Source organism: Scyliorhinus torazame, chromosome 22 (assembly GCF_047496885.1).
Source record: "Scyliorhinus torazame isolate Kashiwa2021f chromosome 22, sScyTor2.1, whole genome shotgun sequence".
In the NCBI taxonomy this organism is placed as follows: domain Eukaryota; kingdom Metazoa; phylum Chordata; class Chondrichthyes; order Carcharhiniformes; family Scyliorhinidae; genus Scyliorhinus; species Scyliorhinus torazame.
The window spans coordinates 88,952,799-88,976,525 of NC_092728.1; the positions used below are offsets into that span (position 1 = coordinate 88,952,799).

At 48.7% G+C, this 23,727-nt stretch overlaps 1 protein-coding gene across 1 annotated transcript in view; it reads left to right on the forward strand.

Annotated features, from left to right (window-relative positions):
• ttll11 (tubulin tyrosine ligase-like family, member 11) overlaps positions 1–23,727 on the forward strand; it is a 270,098-nt gene that overhangs the window by 20,696 nt on the left and 225,675 nt on the right. The window contains exon 2 of the mRNA XM_072488539.1: positions 2,994–3,093. Coding sequence (XP_072344640.1) covers positions 2,994–3,093 — 100 coding nt within the window. The remainder of the gene's footprint in view (positions 1–2,993; positions 3,094–23,727) is intronic.

Here is a 23,727-nt window from a genome sequence, read left to right on the forward strand (position 1 = left end):
CCCCTAGTGCTAGCTTTCCTGCTAGTGCTGTGGCCCCCCTCTCGGGAGTTACTGTCTCGCTTCTCCCTTGCCTGGCCTCTGAGGTTTTCTGCCTGCTCTTCCCCCATCCCACCCTGCACTCCTCTTGCTTGCTCTCCCTTCTCCGCTACTCTCGTTCCCTCGTGCTGGGTCCTGGTCTCCCACCTGAAGCGGTTCCTCGGGCAGTGGTTTGCTTTTCAGTTTAGCTATAACTGCTCTCGGGTGGTCTCCTGCCTTGGGCTTCGGGCGCAGCGACCGGTGTACTCTGTCCTTTTCTGATGGGTTGGGAAAAGTTTTCCTCCCCACTAAGTTGCCCAGCATCTCGGCCACATATGCCGTGGGGTTTCTGCCCTCGATCCCCTCTGGTAGGTCCACTATCCTGACATTTTGCCTTCTCGAGCGGTTTTCCTGATCATCCACTCTGCCTTTCAGGCTCTCCTGTGTTGTGCCCAGTCTCGCCACCTCCTTCTCCAGGGCCGTGATCCGGTTGCTCATGTCAGTCGTGGTTTTCTCCAGCTCCTTAATGGTCGCCTCTTGGGCTTCCAGCTTCTCCTCTTGGGCTCCTCTGCTCTGCCCAGGGCGTGCTGCACCTCCGCCAGGGCCTTGGCCATTGCTGCCTGCACTGCGGCCTCTATGCCTGCCCTAGCCTCTGCCTTGATTTCCTGCTGATGTTCCCTCAGCGCCTCGGCAAAGGCTGCCTTCCAGTTCCCCCCCTGGCCAAGGGGGAATGTACCAGATCTTTTTGTTGCGGTGAACCTTCTGTTCCGCCACTTTGTGTGCTGATTAGCTCGTCTGAACGAGCTCGCGCATTGCTCCGTCTGCTTTTGGCGCCCCTTCTCCCTCTGCTTTGGCTCCCTTCTGGCATTTTTTATTCCCCCCTTTTTTTTCCCCTTCCCTTTCTTGTCCCACTTTTGTTTTTTCTTCCGCCCTATTTCTTTTCCCCTCCCTTCTCTCCTTCACCACTTTTAAAAAATAAAATTCTTTTCAAGAGAATTTGTTTTTTTTTAAAGTGGAAAAAAAAAATTCTCTTTAAAAGTTTTCTTTTCAGAGTTTTGTTTTTGCAAAAGGGGAAGTTCTTTTTTCTTTTCCCTCACTCACCCAGGGTCGAGAGAGAGCGAGAGAGAGAGGCTTCTGGCCGGGAGTCCCTCTTTGTTCCTGCCTTGTGGTGGTCGCCGTAGGGGTGGGGGTCCTTGCTGCTGGCTCGGTCTCTGCTGCTGCTGGCTCGGTCCCCGCTTTGGTCCCTGTCTTGGTCCGGGCCGCCGCTCGTCTTACCCTGCACTCTCCTGCTGGAAGGGGGGGGGTTTTCGTTGGTCGTTCCTGCTGGCTCAGTCCCCGCTTTGGTCCGGGCCGCCACTCGTCCTGCCCTGCGCTCTGCTGCCGTGCGTTGGGGGGAGGAGGGGGGGCGGGGAGGGGGGGGGGGTGGATCGCTCCTCTCCCGAGTGCCCAGCTCTCCTGCTCTAATTGGCTTTGGAGTCCGGGTTTTCCTTCGTCCCCACTCTTTTGTTGCGGGTGGGGGAGGGCCAAACGGGTGAATTTGCGCGCTTGGCTGCAAGTTCTCGGCGAGGAGCGGGACGCAACTTTGTTCCCCTCCAGGAGCTCCTCCATCCGCGACTGCTCTCTTCCCCCGCCGGAAGCCGAATCTTCCACTGGGCATACATGACGGTGGCCCGGATGAGCAAGTTTTTCGGGGTAGAAGACAGGTGCGCGGGAAGCCCAGCAAATCATGTCCACATGTTTTGGGCATGCCTGAAGCTGAGAGGGTTTTGGCAGGGTTTTGCTAAGGCGATGTCCACGGTACTCAAAACAAGGGTGGTACCGACTCCAGAGGTGGCGATCTTTGGAGTGGCGGAAGAGCCGGGAGTCCAGGGGCCAACGTCTTGGACTTTGCCTCCCTGGTAGCCCGGAAACGGATCTTATTAATGTGGAGAGACTCGAAGCCCCCCGAGTGTAGAGACCTCGGTTAGTGACATGGCTGGGTTTCTCAGTCTCGAGAAAATAAAGTTCGCCTTAAGACAGTCAATGTTAGGGTTCACCCGGAGGTGTCAACCGAGCGACGACTTTCTCGGGGAAAATTAAAATGTCAGCAGAAGCAGAATGCCAAAGGCGGGGGAGGAGAGGGCCAGACTGTTGCTTTATGGTTGGTGTGTGTGAAGATTGTGATGGGGTGGAAATGTTTAGTGTACCATGTTTATGTTGCTGTTATTGTTATTATTATAAAAATTGCAAATACCCTAATAAAAATATTTTTTAAACAAAAGGAACAAGTTGAACAAGGTACTGTTCAGGAGAATCCAAGTAAAATACAGAAAATGTGCCCAAAGCTAACGAGACAGCTGCAAGAACCAGATTTAAAGTCAGCTAGGTGAGAACCCAGACATCCAAGATAAATCAAAGATTTGGTGACAGTTTGTGAAGCAGTCGTGTTCTGTTGGCATAGCTGGGTACCTGAGAGATTAATGTGGAAGCTTGAATGCACTTAGCAATCCAGGGGAGAGGAAAGGTGAGGTTGGAATCCTGGATGTGGATCTCTGACAAAGGCTTCTGAGAGAAATCAAAGAGTTGGGCCTCCCTCTGGGACCTGACTGCCCAGTAGTAACATCAGCTGGGATCGCAATAACTGGGAAGTTTGTGACTCAGTGGCTACAATGATCAGTCCCTTTCTGGGGAGTGAAGGCTGCGGCTAGGTAGGTGAGGGGTCCATGCTTGGCTCTCTGTTACTACAGCCTAATGATGCTAGCTCCGAAGCGGCTGAGCATGGGGAGCTGCATGTTCTAAATTGGTTGCAACCCTGCCTGCACAAGAACAACTGTGTCTCAGAAAATAATTCATTGCTCCTGGAGCAATTCAGGATATCTGAGGACATGAACAACTCTTTTTTTTTGCACTTCTCCAGCTAAATGTGTAAAATGCAATATTTTATACCTGTTCAATTATACATTCTTTAAAGTCAACTGTCTTTTTTTTCCACATTCCAGTTTCCAACAGGGCGTCGCCTCCTTTGTGATATCTATTGGCATGGAGTGTCTTTCCATGATGGTGAGGTTAGCTGCTCAGGTCAAGTCAACAAATATCCAGGTACATCTCTGATGTCAATTCTGTTGCTTCACCCAGTATATCAGCCTATTTTCCTATTCTGAATTTCAATTATTACTCGGTAAACATAAATATTATTTGTGGTATAATTTTGTGATTAGCGCGTCAGAAGAAATAATTGTAAAGTATCCAAAAGGAAACTCTTTCATTCACTGAGAGGTCTATCCTTGTATGAAAATCAGTAGAACAAAGGGTGATCTAGTAATTCTGGACACTAAATAATTTGATCTGTAGCAGACAATAAAAGCTCATTGTGTAGGGGGTAAGAGCATCGCTAGACGATTGGCAAGATAATAGGAAAAGTGATCTAAGATATCTTTTCATATCCGAATACGCTATTGTAATTCAAATCTACTACTTGCTAATCTGTGGTAGGCATAAATGGGCCATTTTGTGGTTTGCAAGATGTGATGAGTAATGTGCCACAGGGATCAGTGCTGGTGTCTCATCTTCTTACATAAATAACTTGGATGAAGGTTGTTAAACTTGCCGAGATACGCACTTCCGGTTGCGGTGATGCACTGCTAAGCCGCACGTTTCGGCAGCTCCCGTTCTAATGGACTTTTGGGCTCTTATCGGGAGCCCCAACGGAATTTTATTTCGACCTAACCCAGTGTGGGGTGACGAAGGAAGGAGTCCCCCCGGGTGTGTATGGAAAGGAGCGGCGGTAGTGGCCATATTGCGAAGGATCCTTTGGAGCAGCGGCAGAGAAGAGAAGGGAGAAGCAAGATGGCGGCGGATGGAGCTCAGATGGTATGGGGCCTGGACCAGCAGGAGTTTCTCCGACGATGTGTGGAGGAGCTTAAGAAAGAGGTGCTCGCGCCGATGCTACTGGCAATCGACGGACTGAAGGAAACACAAAAGGTCCAGGCAATGGAGCTCCGTGGAGTGAAGGCAAAGGCAGCCGAGAATGAAGATGAGATACAGGGCCTGGTGGTAAAAACGGAGACACACGAGGCACTACACAAGAGGTGCATAGAAAGGCTGGAAGCCCTGGAGAACAGCTCGAGGAGGAAAAACCTACGGATTCTAGGTCTCCCCGAAGGAGCAGAGGGAGCTGATGTTGGGGCTTATGTGAGCACGATGCTCCACACGCTAATGGGAGCTGAGGCCCCAACGGGCCCCCTGGAAGTGGAGGGAGCGTACTGGGTCCTCGTGAGAAGGCCAAAGGCAGGCGAAACACCAAGAGCAATAGTGGTGAAGTTCCATCGCTACATGGACAGAGAGATGGTCCTGAGCTGGGCCAAGAAGGCACGGAGTAGCAAATGGGAGAATGCGGTGATACGTGTGTATCAGGACTGGAGTGCGGAGGTGGCGAGAAGGAGGGCGAGCTTTAACCGGGCCAAGGCGGTGCTCCATGGGAAGAAAATAACATTTGGGATGCTGCAGCCGGCGCGATTGTGGGTCACGTATCAGGACAAGCACCACTACTTCGAGACGGCGAATGAGGCATGGACATTCATCCAAGAAGAGAAACTGGACTAGATTTGAGAGTTTGATGTTTGGAGAGAAGCAGCGAGGTGGTGGTACAGGAATGTAAAGTGGGGAAAGGGGAGGGCTATTGTACAGCAATGTTGGACGGGGGGGACATGAAGAAATGTGGGCGCCGGTGGAAAAAGGGACAGGGAAGGGGAATGAGGGAACTGCGCCATAGGGGCGGGGCCGAGAGGAAAGCGCGGGTATTTTCCCGCGCTATGGAAATTATAGCGGGAAAACGGCCGCGGGAAGGAAGGGAGCCCCACACGCAGGGAGGTCAAAGAGTGAACGGGGGAAGCCGAGGTCAGCCAGAGTTAGCTGACTTCCGGAAGCAATATGGGGGGAGTAACCAAGCTAGGGGGGATCTAGCGGGGGGGGGGGGGGGATTAACTGGGTTGCTGCTGCTGAGTGCAAGGGGGAGCTGGTAAGAGATGAGGTGATCGGGGCGGGAAGGCGCTGCCTGGGGGACAGACGGGTGCGCGGGACCTGGATGGGGAGATGGCCTAAAAAAGGGGATGGCTAGTCGACGAGGGGGCGGGGGGCTGAATGGCCCCCCAATCCGGCTGATCACGTGGAATGTGAGAGGCTTAAATGGGCCGATTAAGAGGGCACGGGTCTTTGCGCACTTAAAGAGACTGAAGGCGGATGTAGTCATGCTCCAGGAGACGCACCTGAAGGTGGCGGATCAGGTTAGATTAAGAAAAGGATGTGTGGGACAGGTATTCCACTCAGGGTTGGACGCGAAAAACAGAGGGGTGGCAATATTGGTGGGGAAACGTGTATCATTCGAGGCTAAGAATATAGTGGTGGACACTGGGGGCAGATATGTGATGGCGAGTGGCAGACTGCAGGGAGAGGCGGTTGTGCTGGTGAATGTATATGCCCCGAACTGGGATGACGCGGGATTCATGAAGCGAATGCTGGGATGTATCCCGGACCTGGAGGTGGGAAGCTTGGTAATGGGGGGGGATTTTAACACAGTGCTGGATCCAGGGCTAGACCGTTCCAGATCCAGGACCTGGAGAAGGCCGGCAGTGGCCAAGGTGCTTAAGGGATTTATGGAACAAATGGGGGTAGTGGATCCGTGGAGATTCGCCAGGCCGATGGCTAAAGAGTTCTCTTTCTTCTCCCACGTCCATAAGGTATACTCCCGGATAGACTTTTTCGTTTTGGGAAGGGCACTGATCCCGAAAGTGGCAGGAACGGAGTACTCGGCCATAGCCGTTTCAGACCACGCCCCGCATTGGGTGGATTTGGAACTAGGAGAGGAAAGGGAGCAGCGCCCACTCTGGCAACTAGATATGGGACTACTGGCGGACGAGGGGGTCTGCGGAAGGGTGAGGGGGTGTATTGAGCGATACCTGGAGGTCAACGACGATGGGGAGGTTCAGGTGGGGGTAGTATGGGAAGCGCTGAAGGCGGTGGTTAGAGGAGAGCTGATCGCCATCAGAGCCCACAAGGGGAAACAAGAGGGCAAGGAAAGAGGGAGATTAGTGGGGGAAATTTTGAGGGTGGATAAGAAATATGCGGAGGCCCCAGACAAAGGGCTATACAGAGAAAGACGAAGACTACAGACGGAGTTTGACCTGCTGACCACGGGAAAGGCAGAGGCACAGTGGAGGAAGGCACAGGGGATGCAATATGAGTATGGGGAAAAGGCGAGCCGGCAGTTGTCCCACCAACTTCGGAAGAAGTTGGCGGCGAGAGAGATCGGGGGAGTTGGGGACGAAATGGGAAATATGGAGCAGAGAGCAGGGAAAGTGACCGAGGTTTTTCAAGACCTTTTATGAGAGGCTATATAAGTCCCAACCCCCGGGGGGGAAAAGAAGGAATGCTACACTTTCTGGACCAGCTAAGGTTCCTGAAGGTGAAGGGGCAGGAGGTGGCAGGTCTGGGGGCGCCAATCGAGGTGGATGAGGTGATTAAAGGACTGGGGAACATGCAGGCAGGGAAGGCCCCGGGACCAGACGGGTTTCCGGTGGAATTCTACAGGAAGTATATGGATCTGTTGGCCCCGCTCTTGGCGAGAACCTTTAATGAGGCTAAGGAAAGGGGGATGCTACCCCCGACATTGTCGGAGGCGACGATATCGCTAATCCTGAAACGAGATAAAGACCCGCTGCAATGCGGGTCATACAGGCCTATCTCACTCCTAAATGTAGATGCCAAACTGCTGGCAAAAGTGATGGCGACAAGGATAGAGGATTGCGTCCCAGGGGTGGTGCATGACGACCAGACAGGGTTTGTAAAGGGGAGACAACTGAATGTTAATGTACGAAGGTTGCTGGGGGTGATGATGACGCCCCCACCGGAGGGGGAGGCAGAGATAGTGGCGGCGATGGATGCAGAGAAGGCATTCGATAGGGTGGAGTGGGACTATCTGTGGGAGGTGCTGAAGAGGTTTGGGTTCGGTTAGGAGTTTATTAGATGGGTCAGACTCATATGGGGCCCCGGTGGCAAGCGTAGTCACAAACCCGCAAAGATCGGGGTATTTTCGGCTACATAGGGGTACAAGACAAGGGTGTCCCCGTTACTGTTCGCGTTGGCAATTGAACCACTGGCCATAGCGCTGAGGGATTCTAAGAAGTGGAGGGGGGTGCTTAGAGGGGGAGAGGAGCACCGAGTGTTGCTCTACGCAGATGATCTACTGCTATACGTTGCGGACCCGGTAGAGGGGATGCCAGAAGTAATGCAGATACTTAGGGAGTTTGGAGAGTTCTCGGGATACAAACTAAATATGGGGAAGAGCGAGCCTTTTGTAATGCACCCCGGGGAACAGGGAAGGGGGATAGATGCTCTGCCACTGAGGAGAGTGGAAAGGAACTTCCGATACCTGTGGATCCAGGTGGCCAGGAATTGGGGAACCCTGCATAGACTTAAACCTGACGCGACTGGTGGGGCAGATGGAGGAGGACTTTAAGAGGTGGGGTATGGTGCCGCTATCGCTGGCGGGCAGAGTGCAGGCAGTTAAAATGGTGATCCTCCCGAGGTTTCTTTTCGTGTTTCAGTGCCTCCCCATTCTGATCACAAAGGCCTTTTTAAAAAAGATAGACAGGAGCATTACGAGCTTTGTGTGGGCAGGAAAGACCCCGAGAGTAAAGAGGGGGTTCCTGCAGCGCAGTAGGGACAGAGGGGGACTGGCGCTGCCGAGTTTGACCGACTACTACTGGGCCGCCAATGTGTCGATGGTCTGTAAGTGGATGAGGGAGGAAGAGGGAGCAGCGTGGAAGAAGTTGGAGATGGCGTCCTGTAAGGGAACGAGCCTAAAAGCGCTGGTGATGGTGCCGCTGCCGTTCTCCCCGAAAAGGTACACCACAAACCCAGTGGTGGTGGCAACCTTGAGGATCTGGGGGCAGTGGAGGCGACACAGGGGAGTGACGGGTGCCTCCCCGATAAGGAATAACCACAAGTTTGTCCCAGGGAGGATGGATGGGGGGTTCCAGTGTTGGCAACGAGCAGGAATTAGGAAGCTGAGGGACCTGTTTATAGACGGGACGTTTGCAAGTCTGGGAGCGCTAGAAGAAAAATATAAGTTGCCCCCGGGGAACGCCTTCCGGTATGTGCAAGTGAGGGCATTTGCGAGGCAACAGGTGAGGGAATTTCCACAGCTCCCGACGCAGGGGATCCAAGATAGAGTGATTTCTGGGGTATGGGTCGGAGAGGGCAAAGTGTCCGAAATATACCGGGAGATGAGGGACGAGGGGGAGGCGATGATAGAAGAGCTGAAGGGAAAATGGGAAGAAGAGCTGGGGGAAGAGATTGAGGAGGGGCTATGGGCTGATGCCCTAAGTAGGGTAAATTCCTCGTCCTCGTGTGCCAGGCTTAGCCTGATTCAATTTAAGGTTCTACATAGAGCACATATGACTGGAGCAAGACTGAGCAGGTTTTTCGGGGTGGAGGACAGGTGTGGGAGGTGCTCGGGAAGCTCGGCGAACCCCACACACATGTTCTGGTCGTGTCCGGCACTGCATGAGTTCTGGGGGGGCGTGACAAGGGTAATTTCAAAAGTGGTGAAGGTCCGGGTCAAGCCAGGCTGGGGGTTAGCTATATTTGGGGTTGCGGAAGAGCCGGGAGTGCAGGTGGCGAAAGAGGCCGATATTTTGGCCTTTGCGTCCCTAGTAGCCCGGTGTAGGATTCTACTCGTGTCGAAGGAAGCGAAACCCCCAAGTGTGGAGGCCTGGATAAACGACATGGCAGGGTTCATAAGATTGGAACAAATAAAATTTGCGTTGAGAGGATCGGCTCGGGTTTTCCAGGCGTTGGCAACCGTTCCTTGACTATCTCGCGGAACGATAATGAAAAGATAGAAATGACAGCAGCAGCAACCCCGGGGGGGGGGGGGGGGGGGGGAGGGGAGCACTATTTTGTGTTTTTGCTATTTGTTTTTTTTTTTTAGTTGTTATTGTTAGTTCACGAGATTATTTAAATAATGTTATTTACCAGTTAATGTATAATCCCTTGTTGAGTTGTAAAAACGGAAACATTTTTGTTTGAAAAACTTTAATAAAATATATATATTTTTAAAAACTTGCCGAGATACAAAAATAGGTCAGAAAGTTGTGAAAAGGACCTCAGTGGGCTACAAAGGCACATAGATAAGTTAAGCGAATGGGCAAAGATGTGGCAAATGGTGTATAATATGGGAAAATGTAATTGTCCATTTTGTCAAAAGAAAAAAGAGCATATTCTCTGAATGATGAGAAACTGCAGAGCTCAAGATGCCTAGGGATCTGGGTGTCTTGGTGCGTGAATCACCAAAAGGTTAGTATGCAGACACGGTAGGTAATTGGGAAAGCTAATGGAATACTATTGTTTATTGTGAAGAAAATTCAATACAAAGTAAATAGGTTATACTTCAGTTATGCATGGTAATGGTGTGATCTGGAGTACTGTGTACAGTATTGGTCTCTTTATTTAAGGAAGTGCGTTGGAAGCAGTTCAGAGAAGGTTTACTAGACTAATGCCTGGAATGGGAGTGTTGTCTTACGAAGAAAGGTTGGACACACTAGGCTTGTATCTGCTGGAGTTTAGAAGAGTAACAGGTGACTTGATTTAAACATTTAAGATCCTGAGGGGTACTCTATTTTGGTGGCAAAGCAAATAACCAGTTAAAATCAAATAAACTGGAGGGACAAATTAAAGGAACATCACGGGATACTGTCTTAAACAAAAAACAAATCATAAATTAAACTTAAGATATCAAATCCTGAGAGATACAATTGCACCCACAGTACCATTTGTAGCTGTCGGGGCTTTCAATGTAATTAAGTGTGGGTTACAAATTAGGTGACTGGCTCTCTTTCTGAGAATGTGTCATGCAGTTCCAGGAAATAGCAGAGTTGACTTGTTGCCTTCTAAGATTGCTGTCGTGGATTTTCTTTTTATGCGCCGTATTTTTTCACTTTTAAATGGATTTGGATATAATGTGGCTATAATAGCAATGCTTTCATAAGTAACAAAATGCTAATATGAGAAAATTAGATATACATCCATTTTGATTTTGAGCATGCTTTACTATTTAGTCCTCAATATTTCATTGGCAATAAAAAAAAATCTAAGTTTTAGGAGTGAACCATTGCAAATCCAACTATGTGATTGTTTTATGAAGTTTGCCTCTTCTGGTGTGGTTCTGTCTTTTCCAAAACTTTGCAGAAGAGATGCACAGCTAGCATGGATATTGTAATAACTTCCAAGAATTGACTCCACCAGTTAACAATTTATTCCAACTATCCACAGTGCTTTAAAACAGTCTTTCCATACTTTGCTCTAGGGTACAACAGCTGGGATAAGTCTCACTGAATTCCCATCCGTCCTGGATTGGACTGGTGTGTCACATGACCCTCTCCCTTGGAGAACATCCCTTTAAAAGGGGCTAGTTTCTTTAAAGGGGTTAGCTACTACATCCTTCCCCCTTCAAGTCTCTTTTTGCACATAGGAATAATTAAACTACACAGTTGTCAAAGCAATAACGATCATGAACACTTTACACTCATCCATCAATAACTGTCTGGTGATGACTTATAGAGCAAAGGAGCTCCAATGACTGAAGTTCTTCCATTGAGGTAGTTACTGTTGGCCTTGTTTCATAACGACTCACTCCTCGTACCAACGTTTCACCTTACTCTGTTTCCTGGTGGATAACTCTCGCCTGTTACTTGCTGATCCGACAGTTCAGTCCTCCAGCATCCCACTACGCTTCCTGCTGCCACAATTTGGGTCACGCTATAGCACAGGCTCTTGGAACAGCTCTTGCCTACACAAATGATCTACATGCTTCATTAAAATTTTGACCTGTACTTCAACCTCTTAGTACTCCAGCCCTTAGCATTGCTGCCTCATGGCGCTGTGGTCCCAGGTTCGATCCCGGTTCTGGGCCGCTGTCCGTGTGGAGTTTGCACATTCTCTCTGAGTTTGCGTGGGTTTCGCCCCCACAACCCAAAGATGTGCAGGGTAGGTGGATTGGCCACGCTAAATTGCTGCTTAATTGGAAAAAATGAATTGGGTACTCTAAATTTAAAAAAAAAAAGTAGTACACCAGCCCTGTTCTGGCCACAAAAACCCCTGGAACCCAGTTTGGTCCGTTAGCAAAATTCTTCACAATCACTGGATCCTCCATCTCGAGTGCTCTTACACTTTTCAAAGAATTATGATTCCTCTGGCTTGTCTCAATGCTAAATTTGGGAACACCTGGCTTAACCTGGTTCTCAGCCAACGATCCATCAGCAGCTCAGCTGGAGAGACAGAAGGAACCTAGTCAACTTGGTATTTAAATATGCCGGTGGTTGCTTCTTCAAGCGAGCCTTGAAAGTCTGCACTATCTTCTCAGCCAATCCATTGGAAGAAGTATGGTACAGTGCAGTTCTGATATGCTTCATTCTGTTAAAAGTTATAAACCTCTGAAATTTGGCATCAGTGAAAGCTGTTGCATTGTCCAAAACGAGGACCTCGGGTATCCCGTGGATTGCGAAACACCGGTGCAGCTTCTCAAACTTGTGGCGTAAGTAGTTATGGATCTCTCCTCAAACACTTCCATCCACTTAGAATGGGCATCCTCTACCAACAAAAACACTGTGCCCATAAACGGTTCCACAGTGTCGACGTGGACCTTAACGATCAACCTGGACATTCTCATGAATGTAACAGAACTGTGGTAGGTAAACTGTGCTGAAATTGGCACTGATCGCAGTGCTTTACCACTTTTTCAATTGCAGCGTCAATAATAGGCCACCACACGTAGCTTCTCGTTAGCATTTTCATTTTAGGCATGCCCAGGTGGGTACTATGTAGCTCTTCCAGTAATAACTCTTTTCCTGGCCTGGGTCTACCACTTTCGATCCCCAGAAGATGATACCAACCTCGCAGCTAAGCTCGTCTTTGCTGATCAGGAACGGCTTCATTTCCTCTGAAGCTCTCTCGTTTTGCCATCCATACCATATAATCTTTTTCACCTTCGACAATGTTGGTTCCCTGTTTGTCCAGTACTTTAATATCACTAATGTGAAATGTCTACCATATAAATGTTGGTGTAACATTTTGATATCCCAGTGAAAGTGAGGCTCTCTCTCTCAATTTGTGAAAAGCTCTTCTTGCACCTGTTAAGCTTTCTCGATGCATATCCCATAGTTCCTTATGACCCATCATCCATTCTGTGGCATAAAACTGCCTCAACGCCATATGGGGATGCATCACATATTAGTATTATCTTCTTGGCGGGGTCGAAGTGCACCAGTAATCACGACAACTGCAACAACTGTTTGATCCAATGAAATGTCTCTTTTTGTGGTGCCTTCCAAACCCATCTCTGGCATTTCATTAATTATGCATGTAATGGAGCAAGCATTGTTGACAGGTTTGGGAGGAATTGCCCATAATAGTTGACCATCCCCAGAAAGGATTTGAGTTCTGAGATATTCCTAGGGTCCGGTGCCTCTGATTTCTTTCACATTGCCCTCCATAAGGTACAACCCTTGTGCGTCCACCCAATCACCCATGTAACCCACCTCATTAGCCTGGAAGGTGTACTTCTGTATCTTGAGGCGTACACCTGCTTCCTGGAATCTCCTTAATGCTTCATCCAAATTCGTCAAGTGTTCTTCTTCTGTAGGTTCTGTTCCTAATACGTCATCCAATACACAACACGCCCGGCAACCCTTGCAGTAAACTCTCCATGGTTCTTTGAAATATAGCACATGCTGAAGGGCAAGCTTGTGTACTGGTACAACCCCTTTTGGGTGTTTATGGTCAAATATTCCTTCACGGCATCATCGAGCTCCAGCTGCTGGTCGGTATGACTCATGGCTGACTTGGTGAACGTTTAACCTCCAACCAGTTTTACATCCAAATCTTCTATTTTGGGTATGGGGTACTTGTACAGTTGCGTGGCCTTGGTTCACCGTCAGCTTGTAATCCCCCCAGATGAAAATGGTTTGACCCTGTTTCACTACTGGCATAATGTGCTGCCTATTCTGAAAATCACACTGGTTGAATGATGCCTAGGTCTTCCAGCCTTTTCAACTCTGTTTCTCCAATAACGCATAGGGCACAGGTCTCGCCCTGAAAAATCTTGGGTTGGTTTCTGGGTTCACATGAACTCTCGCCTTGACTCTTTTTATTTTCCCCAGTTCTTGGTATTCGCTGATTATCTTGAGTCAGCCCCCTTCTTTCATGCTAAAAATCTCTTGCAAATCTAATTTGATCTTCTGGGGCTAGTCAAACCCATTAAGTTCTGTCTCTGACCACCCACTATGACTAAAGGCAGCTGAGCCGATTGCTGTTGATGGTGTTATGACACTGCACGGTCAATTCTAGCCCACTCGTCCAGAATCGTATAACAAAGTCAATTAACCAATAATTCTTATTTTTAAAAAAAAATCGTAGGCCCTTGGCTGCCCAATAATTACAGTCACCAGGTTTGTAAGTTTAAACTTAATTACTGTTTATTTATAACTAGAACAAATATGAAATATGCAGTGCATACAGTTGTCTAAATATCCTTTGACAGCTGGCCCCACACTCGACAACCACACACAAAACCGACAAACCCAGAAGGGAAGGAAAAGGGTGAAAATAATAAGGATAAAAGTCAAAAGATAAGAGCCTTTGCTTCAGAAGTTAGGTTCTTTAGTAGCTTTACTTCAAACAAGGCCTTCAGTTCCAAGTTTTTTTGTGTGGATTCATTAAGGTACCTGTAGCTTCAGAGATACACAGAGTCTCTTTGGCGATTAAGTAAAACCTTGTCTTTTTCTACAGCCCATGATGACTTTTCTGTAGATCGATTCAGTCAGATTTTTAGTGGTTTCAAGAGTGCACTTTTCACCACTTTCAGCGGCTTTATGGAGAGGGTTATATTAGGCTCTCCCCTCTGCTTGCCAGAATTCAAACTAAAAGCAAAATCAGCCTTGTGACTCTGACAAACATCACAGTGGGAACAGATCCAATAACCAGCTGTTTCTGGGAAGAGCATTGCCTTTTGGGCCCAATTATTGGCCACCAACCACATCAATCAATCCGTGTCATCACTGGTGTCAGTTTGAAACAGCACATTTTCTGGATATTCCGGATTGAATGAAAGGCACAGGTTTCACACTACTTCTGTTTGAATTAAAATGGCAGGCTGCCTTAAAGACATCTCCATAAATCATCCATGGATCAAAATTAATGGGGGAATAAGGAAATAAACAGGAACAAACAGGAAAGACCCTAGCTCAGTGGGGTCATTGTTGTGCCAATTATTTTTATGGCCTCCCCTGTTTATGTCGTCAGCCTGGTCCCAGTGTTTTTCAACCTCAGGGAGTGGACCCCTTGAAGGTACCGTATAGGCAAGCCGCCTCCTCCACCACCCCCCATCACGGTGACTGAGAACCCGGTGTCCACTTCCATCCATAATGCCCTTCCGTTTACCACTAATTTCACTGATCAGGGCCACTTTGCCCGCTTTTACGTTATTGGCAGACAAAGCCTTCTGCTCTGCCTCCGGACCATCTTCCATACAGCACACTGGTGCTGTACTGTTCGATCTACTAGTGCCAGGCAGTCTCTGCTTCTACTTGCACTTGTGTCTCAAATTTCCTTTTTACCCGCACCTGCAGCATTCACTGTCCCTAAATCTGCCTAGGTCTGGGGGTTGGCTTCCTCCACTTCTGTAACACTGCGTACTCAGGGCCACTTTTGGTTGTGGGCTTAATCTTCTGTACCTTCTGGCTCTTCAGTGCCCATATTCATTTCCTTGCTTGGCCTTCTGGCACCACTGTTGCCTGCAGTTTGTACCCTAACTGGTGGTCTCTGCTTTGTAACTCCTGGGGGCCTTTCTCTATGCGCTCTATGACTAAAGCAATCTCCAGCGTCTTTTTAAAATCTACTTCCAAGACTGCCAAAAACGTCTTTTGTATGGCTTTATCGTTAATGCCACTTACAATCTTAGCATCTCATTTAACGTAGTCTCAAAATCACACGCTCTACTATCCTCTTGAGCCCCGCCACGAATGCTACAATGGTCTCCCTTGGAGCTCTCCCGGTCAAATCAAACTTGCAATGCTGTGAAATTACTGGGGGCTTGGGGTGGCAGTACCCATCAGGAACATCTGAAATGTTAAGCTTTGCATCAGACTGCATGTCTGTGCCCCACACGTAGTTAACACAAACTACTCTGCTTCTCCTCCCCTCTATTTCATTTGCATAGAAAAATTATTTTAAGCGTTCCACATACTGTACCTAATCTTCTGTAACAGGATTAAATGGCTCTAGTTTCCCAAAAAGAGACATTTCGATTGTTCTCTTCCTTGCAGGCAGGCTTGTCCTTGCAATCTGACATTTCCATAAATTCTTGCAATCTGGGACGTTGGTTTTTACCTCATCACCAATGTAATAATTTCAAGAACTGACTCCATTATATCAACTATAAACAACTATTTACAGAATGTTTTAAAACAGTCTTTCCATATTCAGCTCCAGGGTCCAACTGTTGGGACAAATCCCAGTGAATTTCCAACTCCCTTCTCTGATTGGACCAGTGGATCACATGATCTCTCCAGTAGAGAACATCCCTTTGTTGCTAACTTTTGGTTGGCTCTTAAATCGTAATTTGCTCTGTTTGTTTAACCTTTGCTCTAGAGTCACCAGGTATCTTTATGATACCGCCACGAGGTTCAAGTTCAAGTAATGATCAATAACTCAACACACCAATTAGTAAGATTCAAATCAAAGCACATTTATTAGACACAGTAAATCACTATTCACGCATAAACTCTATTTTCTAGGCTATTCCTGTCACTAAAAGGCCTATACTTAGCTTCGGACTGGCCCACCGGGTCAGGGGAACAAATGGCCTTTCGTTCAGGTCCTGAGTCTGCAGGATTCAAAAGCTGGTATGGACTGATAGCTAGGAGCGCCTATCTCGTAGCGAGTGTTGACTTGAGACTTACTTGGTTGGAGGCAGTGAGGCACGTCACTGTCAAGGGTTGGTTCAAGTTGCTGAGTGACCCTGCCAAAGAAGAACAATTTGAACTTGGGGTCTTTACTTTATAGTCCCCAGGGGCTTCCCGCCCTTTGGGGCGGACCCCGTACCTTGTTCCAAGTGATTGGACTGCATTCCGATCACTTGGATCGATTTCTCCAATGCTGGAGCGGTTCCCTGATCGCTAGGCAGCCCCTAAATGTTCGTTGGCCTTCCTTTGTCTTGGCTCCTGCTGGCGCCGAGGGGTCTGGCTTGGCTTTGTTTACCTTAACTGTTGCCATTGTGCCTGGGAGTCACACATTGCTATGTACATGGCTACTACATTACTATGCAGATGGCTGCTGGTTTTAGTGCTGTCTGGTTGTTTTGCAGGTTCCAATATACATGATTTCTGTATTTGCTAGTCTTTGCCTGTGTTGGCTGAATTTCCCTTCAGCCTTTACGGTTCCCCATTTTAAGTCGGGAAGTGGCCAACTCAGGTGGCTACACACCCTCCTTGTGATCCTAACGCGAAGCGTAAAGGATCACATAACTGCGTTGTCTTCATTCCCTGACCCGGTGAGTACTCTTCTATGGTCTCTACACTGACCATAACTATGCAAGAAAAATTTTAACTAACAATTTCTAAGTGGCGCTATGTCAAAACAGGGACATGCCTTACAAAATTAAAAAAACGGTACCTCTAACTGTCCTTAAGAAACTACACTCACTCAAACATTCAATCGTACTAACTTCCTAAACAATACAAAATGAAAGCAGCATTTACATTTTTCCTGGCTTGGCAGTCAAGCACAGGGTTGTCAAATCTTTCCATTTTGTTATTTACAGAAGAATGCAAACGAATGTCCTTTATTATAGATCGAGGGGTTCGGGGTCCTGGGGATAATTGAACATAGGGGATCTTATTCTGTATACCGGGGTACGAGCGCGGTAGGCTCTCATTCTCCATTTTCTCATGCGGATAGTCTGCACGATGCTGCAGAGTATCGCCAACACTAATAGGGATTCGACTACGTAGGAAAGGGAGTACCACGTTATGAGCTTATCACACCATGATGGTGTGGTGTTGCCTGTTACTGGGCTCTGGGTGCTATGGGGAAGTGAATCATTAACGGCTGGGGGGGGTTGGGGTCAGGGGGTTTGCGTTCACGCGCAACCGAATACAAATTGCAATAACGAACAACACGTATGCCGTCTTCATTGTTATCTTCTTTCTCTTTTCTCTTCCTTTCCGTTTCATCTCTTTTCCTGGAGCTTCTGGGGTTCTGTGGGATCAAGCATAGTGTCTGTTACCATCTTGGTTTAATATCTCGTCTGTTAGTATGTCTGTTCTTTAGTGCCAATTCTCCTTTTACAATTTGTCACCATGTGTGACTCCCTCATTAAAAAAAAAACGAATATTGAGGACAAGACACACTTAAAAGTACTGAAACAGTGCGAGCCGTCTCGCAGGCTGTGCAATTTACCATCCAAATGTTTGAGGTTGTAAATAGCATCGGGATGGCAACCTAGGGGTTGTCTGAAAACAAAACAAAACTTTTTGAACGAAAAGTGCCGAAATGAGGTGCGTATGGGCCGCGACGGGTAAGATTTGGATGGAATCCCCAGGTAGGACGGCGACCAATGCCGTGTGTTCTATACCCGAGCGTAGCTGACCAGAGTGGGTGTCCTCAGGCAGGGCGGAGACCAATGCCGTTTCTCCACTGCCTGAGCAACCGACAAGAACGGGCAAAAATGTAGTCATCGTGGGGGTTGCCGTATTGGTTCTACCTTCGAACCAGAAGGGCAGTTATGAACGGGGGGTTTCGCAAGCTCTCAGCGGTTTCTGCCGATGAGCGTGCGGGCAAGTTCTCAAAGGTTTCGGACGAAAAATATGGCGTGGGGCCGTGGAAAAATAATTTCCGATCTTACGTACAACATTTAACACTAACAGTAACAAACAACATTAAACAACATGCTGCAGGTTCCATCAGAAAGAACGCCGTTTTCTCCCAAGCGGTTCCTGTTTAAAACATCATCTGGACACCTCCGTTATCGGTTGCAAACAGGGTCGCAAAGGGGTTCTCGTTTTGGGAGTCAGACTCAAAGTCGTCATCTTCTCCCGGATGCCATATTCTCGAATGTATAAGGACTGATAGGGCTGCATGGTGCGATTTGGGGTCCATCTCGTCGTTCCGGACGAGCCTGTATGAGTTGTCGCAGTGCCAAAAGGTGGTGTCTAGTTCTGTGGGGACGGAATCGGGGTCGTAATCGTAGGGCGGTGGGGTTTGGTGGGGTTTGTTGAGGAAAGTGATGAGGAAGGGATCACTCGAATCGTGGTCAGATTCGCTGGGTGTGGATCCTGTTGCCTGGGGATAGTAGGAGGCGTGCTGTGGCTAATGTCTGAGTCACAGTCACTATCGCTGCTGCTGCTGTCTGTGGGCGTACCGGGGTGGAGTCTAGAGTTTGGGGGTGGAGCCGAGGGCGAGTCCGTGGATGTGGTGGGCGTGTTGGGGGAGGTTAGGGATATGTTGGCTATGGGCGGGGCGTGGTCTGCTGCATCGAGCATGACGTGGTGTGCGTGGTTGGACTGTGGGCCATATGCCTTAAGCTGGTTGATATGGAACCACGCAGTCTTTCCGTTGGGGTACTTAATTTTATACACGGAGGGGCTTACTTTGTCCGCAGTGGAATACGGGCTCGAATATTTAAGTGACAGGAATGTGCTGGGGTTATAAATTGAGAGCATGACCTGCTGTCCTACCTCAAACTCAGTTGAATGCACTGTCTTGTCAAAACAGGCCTTGCTCTGTTTCTTCCGTGTGCCTAATCTTACTGCGGCTGCTAGGTGAGCCGTTTTTACATTTTCAACTAGGTGTTTTACTGCGTTCTCGTGTGTGAGGGCCATCACTTCGGGGCTGGTCAAGTCCAATCCTAATAAAAATTCTGTGGCTTTCATGGGGCGTCCGGTCATGAGAGTGTGCGGGGTGTAATCTGTGGATGTTGAGACAGTATTTCTCAAAAACATCAGCTCAAAGGGGAGGACTGAATCCCAAGTGATGGTGTTTTGTTGGACCATTTTTCTGAGGGTTGATTTTAGGGTCCGATTCATGCGCTCCACGATACCACTTGACTGGGGGTGGTATGCGATGTGGAATTTTTGGAATCGTGAGGATGTTCTTCATGACACGTCCCGTAAAATGGGAACCTTGGTCGGATTCAATGCTGCGGGGGAGTCCCCATCTCGTAAAGATGTGGTGGGTTAAGATCTTTGCGATGGTCTTTGCCGTGTTAGTTCTGGATGGGAATGCCTCTACTCATTTCGTAAAAGTGTCTATGACGACTAATACATATTTGTAACCATTCCTGCAAGGGGGCAATGGTCCTATAAAATCGATCTGGAGGTTAGTCCAGGGGCCATTAACGGGGCGGGTGTGGCTAAGTTGAGCTTTCTTTGCGTATCTGTCCGGATTGTTCTGGGCACAGATAAGGCAGTTCTCAACGTAGTGCGTTACGCCTTCTTTTAAACTTGGCCACCAACAGAGCTGCCTGAGAAGGGCTGTAGTGGGACCAATTCCCTGATGCCCATGACTGTCATGGAACAAACAAATAAGCTGATTCTTGTCCTGTCCAGGAACCACATAAAGGGTGTCTTTTAACACCACACCGTCATGTGTGGTCAGCGCATATTTAAATCTATCGTAAAGTGCCATAAATTTTCCTTTCAAAATCTCCCTGAGATTGCTATCCTACTTCTGGGCCTGCACTAAATCCTCGATATTAGTCTGCGAGACCTGAACTGCATTTCTGGTGCGCTTTCGGGGGGTGTCCAAAAATATCCGTGCCTGGAACCTGCTTTTGCCAGTGGGTCGGTCTTTACATTTCTAGTGGGGGAGGAACGGTGGTGGCTTCGAACTTTAACGATTCTGAATGTCCTGTTTTGTGCTTTTTCTAAAATGTGGCGGAGCAATGGGGCTGAAGGGAGGGGCTTTCCGTCTTCGGAAACAAGTCCTCTTGCTTTCCACAGGGGTAGGAATTCTGTAAGGCTATTGCAGACATAGAGGCTGTCCGAGTGTATGTCTGCTGGGCTGGGGAAGGAATCTGGGTGATCCACAATGTACGCCACGGCTGCTAGTTCTGCCGCCTGCGCGCCTAAGTGTCCTGGTAGTTTAGTGATATTTCTTCTAGGGCGCGTCCCTGCACTTCCTCGACATAAATGCCGCATCCTGTAATGCGCTTCCCTTCTAATATAGTGGAAGAACCATCCACATATATTCTGAAAGGTTTGCACGTGTCTGTGTGCTGGGGGCTCTGGGGTGAACTACCTATCTTTCTGGGGGGTGTTTTGGCAATAAAGGGGCCTGTGTTGTGGTGTGGTGAGATGATTTCACATTCATGGGGGGTGCTTGGTACAGAAGGTTATTGGCTAAGAAAGTGTGGGTCTTGGTCCTTTTAACAGTGATGTCCCTGCAAAGGAAGGGTCCACCTGGCTGCTCTAATCTGACTAACTGTACCGTCCTTGAGGCGTCCGTCAAGTAAAAGTTGGGTGGGGGTGTGTTCTGTGAGGATTGTGATGGGGTTTAGTCCGGTTATGTAAGAAAAATACTAAACTGCCCAGAAAACTGCGAGCAGGTGCCTTTCACAGGCCGAAAATCCCTGCGCCACAGGATCTAAAACTCTGGAGGCGTAAACTACGGGTCTTAATTGTTTGTGCCGTTCCTTGAGGAGCACGGCCGAAAGGGTGCGGTCGGTGCTAACTATCTCTATAGCGTAAGGGGAAAGCGGGTCTGTAACCTGTAGTGCAATGAGGACTCTTTTCAAAGCATCCGTATGCTGCGGAAGCCATTCCCAAGGGGCTCCTTTCTTTAGGAGTTCCGACAGGGGTGCTGCCTTGCTGGCGAAACCGTCAATGTGGTTTCGGCAGTAGCCAACCAGTCCTAAAAACGACCGGAGGGCTGAAACATTCTGGGGAAGGGGCAATTTGGCAATCGAGTCAATTCTTTTCTGCTTGATCTTGCGTTTACCATGCGTGATAATCGTACCCAAATATATCTCTTTGTTTTCCAAAATCTGGGCCTTTTTGGGGTTTACTTTACAACCAATTTTCTGTAGGAGTTCCAGGAGTTCGGCCAGAAGCTCGATGTGCTCTGCCTTGGTGTCTGTCTGCAGTAATAGGTCGTCCACATACTGGACCAGTCATTCGGGGCGAGAAAATTTCGACAAACCATTGCCAGCTGTCGGTGGAAAATGGAGGGGGAGTTGTGGAATCCTTGAGGAAGGCATGTCCACGTGTACTGCTGATTTTTAAAAGTGAAGGCAAATTTGTATTGGCACGCTTTTGCCAATGGAATGGACCAGAATCCATTACTGACATCCAAAACCGTAAAGTATTTTGAGTTGAGTCCCTGTTTGAGCATGGTCTCGGGACTTGTGGCTACCGTGGGGGCTGCTGCGGGGGTGACTTTGTTGAGTTCCCGGTAATCGATGGTCAGTCGCCATGATCCATCGGGCTTTCTCACTGGCCAAATCGGGGCATTATTAGTGGAGGCTACTGAGCTGAGTATGTCCTGCTCTAATAAGCTGTCGATAACGTTTGCGATTTCTCCCTCTGCCTCTTGGGGAAATCAGAAATGCTTTTGGGGTCTAGGGTCGGGTCCTGTGATTTGAACGGAACCAGTCATCCGACCACAGTCGTGTTTGTGGGTCGCGAATGCTGTTCTGTGCTTCGGCAGAACTGCCCTAACCTGCTTGTCTGTGCTAATTGTGGTCGGGTCAAACCAGAATTCGCCGACTGCAATAATCTTGTTTGCATATCCTCCTATTGTGAGCGTTGCGGGGGCTCTTGCGGATTTTGCCATTCTCCAAACACATTGGTTGACTGGATCAAAGGACAGGTTGTGGGAATTCATAAAATGGATGCCCAAAATGTGTTCTGCTGTGAGGGGCAGGTCGACTAAGACTATGGGGTGCTTGGTGGTGACGTTGCCGATTTGAATGGGTACAGGGGCTGTGATGTGTCCCTGTTGTGAGTGGCTTGTAAAGCCGCTGAGGGTGATGGTGGCTGTAATGGGCCACGTGTCTTTCTGGAATATGGTGGAGGAATTGATTGTGGTGCGGGGGACCCTCCTGAGTCCCAGAGAAATACGATGGGCTGCCCCCGTATCTTTGCTGCAACTACTGGTTGGCAGGACCTATCCCAAAGGGTGTCGCAGACCCAACTGGGGGAGCCCGAACACCGTCAGTCCGTTCCGTTCAGGTCTGCTTGGTCTGAACGGGTGCTCACACTATGTATGGGCTCTGTCCTATTCTTGTTCAGAGTGCCTGCCTGCTGGGCTCATTGTGGCTTTTGTGGGGCATTGCATTCTCATGCAAAGTGTCCTAACTGTCCACAGTTGTAACGCTCCTGTGGCTTTTGTGGGGGGCTGTTCCAGCCTTCGCTCACCCATGCAGGGCTCTGATGCGTTTTCACCGCTTGGATGTCTGCTTCTGCCTGCTGTTCCTCGGGTTTCCTAACTGCGGGTTTATATTGTACAGACTGCTCCCAGGTGCGGGACAATCTTTTTAAAACCCATTTCTCATTGTGGGCTTCCTCTGAGGGGTCATAATTCGTACAGGCTTTTTGTCCTGCCTCTGTGGCATGGGAGATAAGGGTGCGGGTCCATTTGGCCATAACGTCTTGGGACAAATGGGCGCGTTCTAAATTTCCAAAGACTGCTGTGAAATGGATCCACAGGCATCCAGCAAACGCTGTGGGGTGTTCTGTCTTTTTCTGCCTGCACTTATTCAGGCCTTCTACGGGGTCACCTCTGTTGTAGCCAATCGTGTCTAGGATCGCTGCGTGCATTTCCTCAAGGGTGCCTCCTCCTACATTCTGTGGGTTGGGAAGGGCTGCTACGACCGAAGGGTCGAAGCTCAAAACTGAGCTTCACGTGCTCACGCTTACCCAGGCCGGACATGGTTGCCTGCTGCTTTGCTCTAGTAAAGAAGTGGTGGGGGTCTGAGGTGGGGAGGAACGGTGTGATTTTCTCGCACGCGTCCCGTAATTGGGTCACGGCTAAGGGGGTGGTATAAAAAAATTCAGTATCTCCGTTCAATGTGACTGTGCGGTGGGTGGTTACTGGATTCATTGGTGCCTGAACTATCTGCGATGTCGTGGGTTGGGGCACTTTTCTCTTCTGGGGCTTTCCTTGCGCACATGTTCCCTGAACATATCTATGCGCGGTCTCATTTAATTCTTCCCAATTTGGGCCGTCTTCCTCATCTAACTGGGATCCAAAGGTGCTCTGGAATCCTTTCTGAACTGAAAGTAAAGACTGCAGTTCTGCAATCTGCTTCCGGCACTTTGCGTGATCTAGTGAGCTTTGTCTGTGCTCCGTGGTGGTAGTATGGAGTGCTCGTAATGCTGCTTTCAGGTCACTACATTGCCTTTGCAATGCCTCTACCTGTTTCTCTGTTTCCTCTCTTACCAGGATTGCAGGTTGCGTGTTCTGATAGGCCGCTTCGTACTGTCTGGAAGATGCTTAGGTGCGCCAGACAAGACTGGTGTGCCCACTTGGCATCATCCACCTCTCCGTCCTTTGCTGCTAACTTCCTTCTTAATTCTAGGTTCTCTTTCTCTATCTTGCTCACATCGACCTTGCTCATTCGATGTACTCCTTCTATCTCTTTACGGAGTGTCCGAACGACCTCCTCTGTGCCTCGCAATTGTG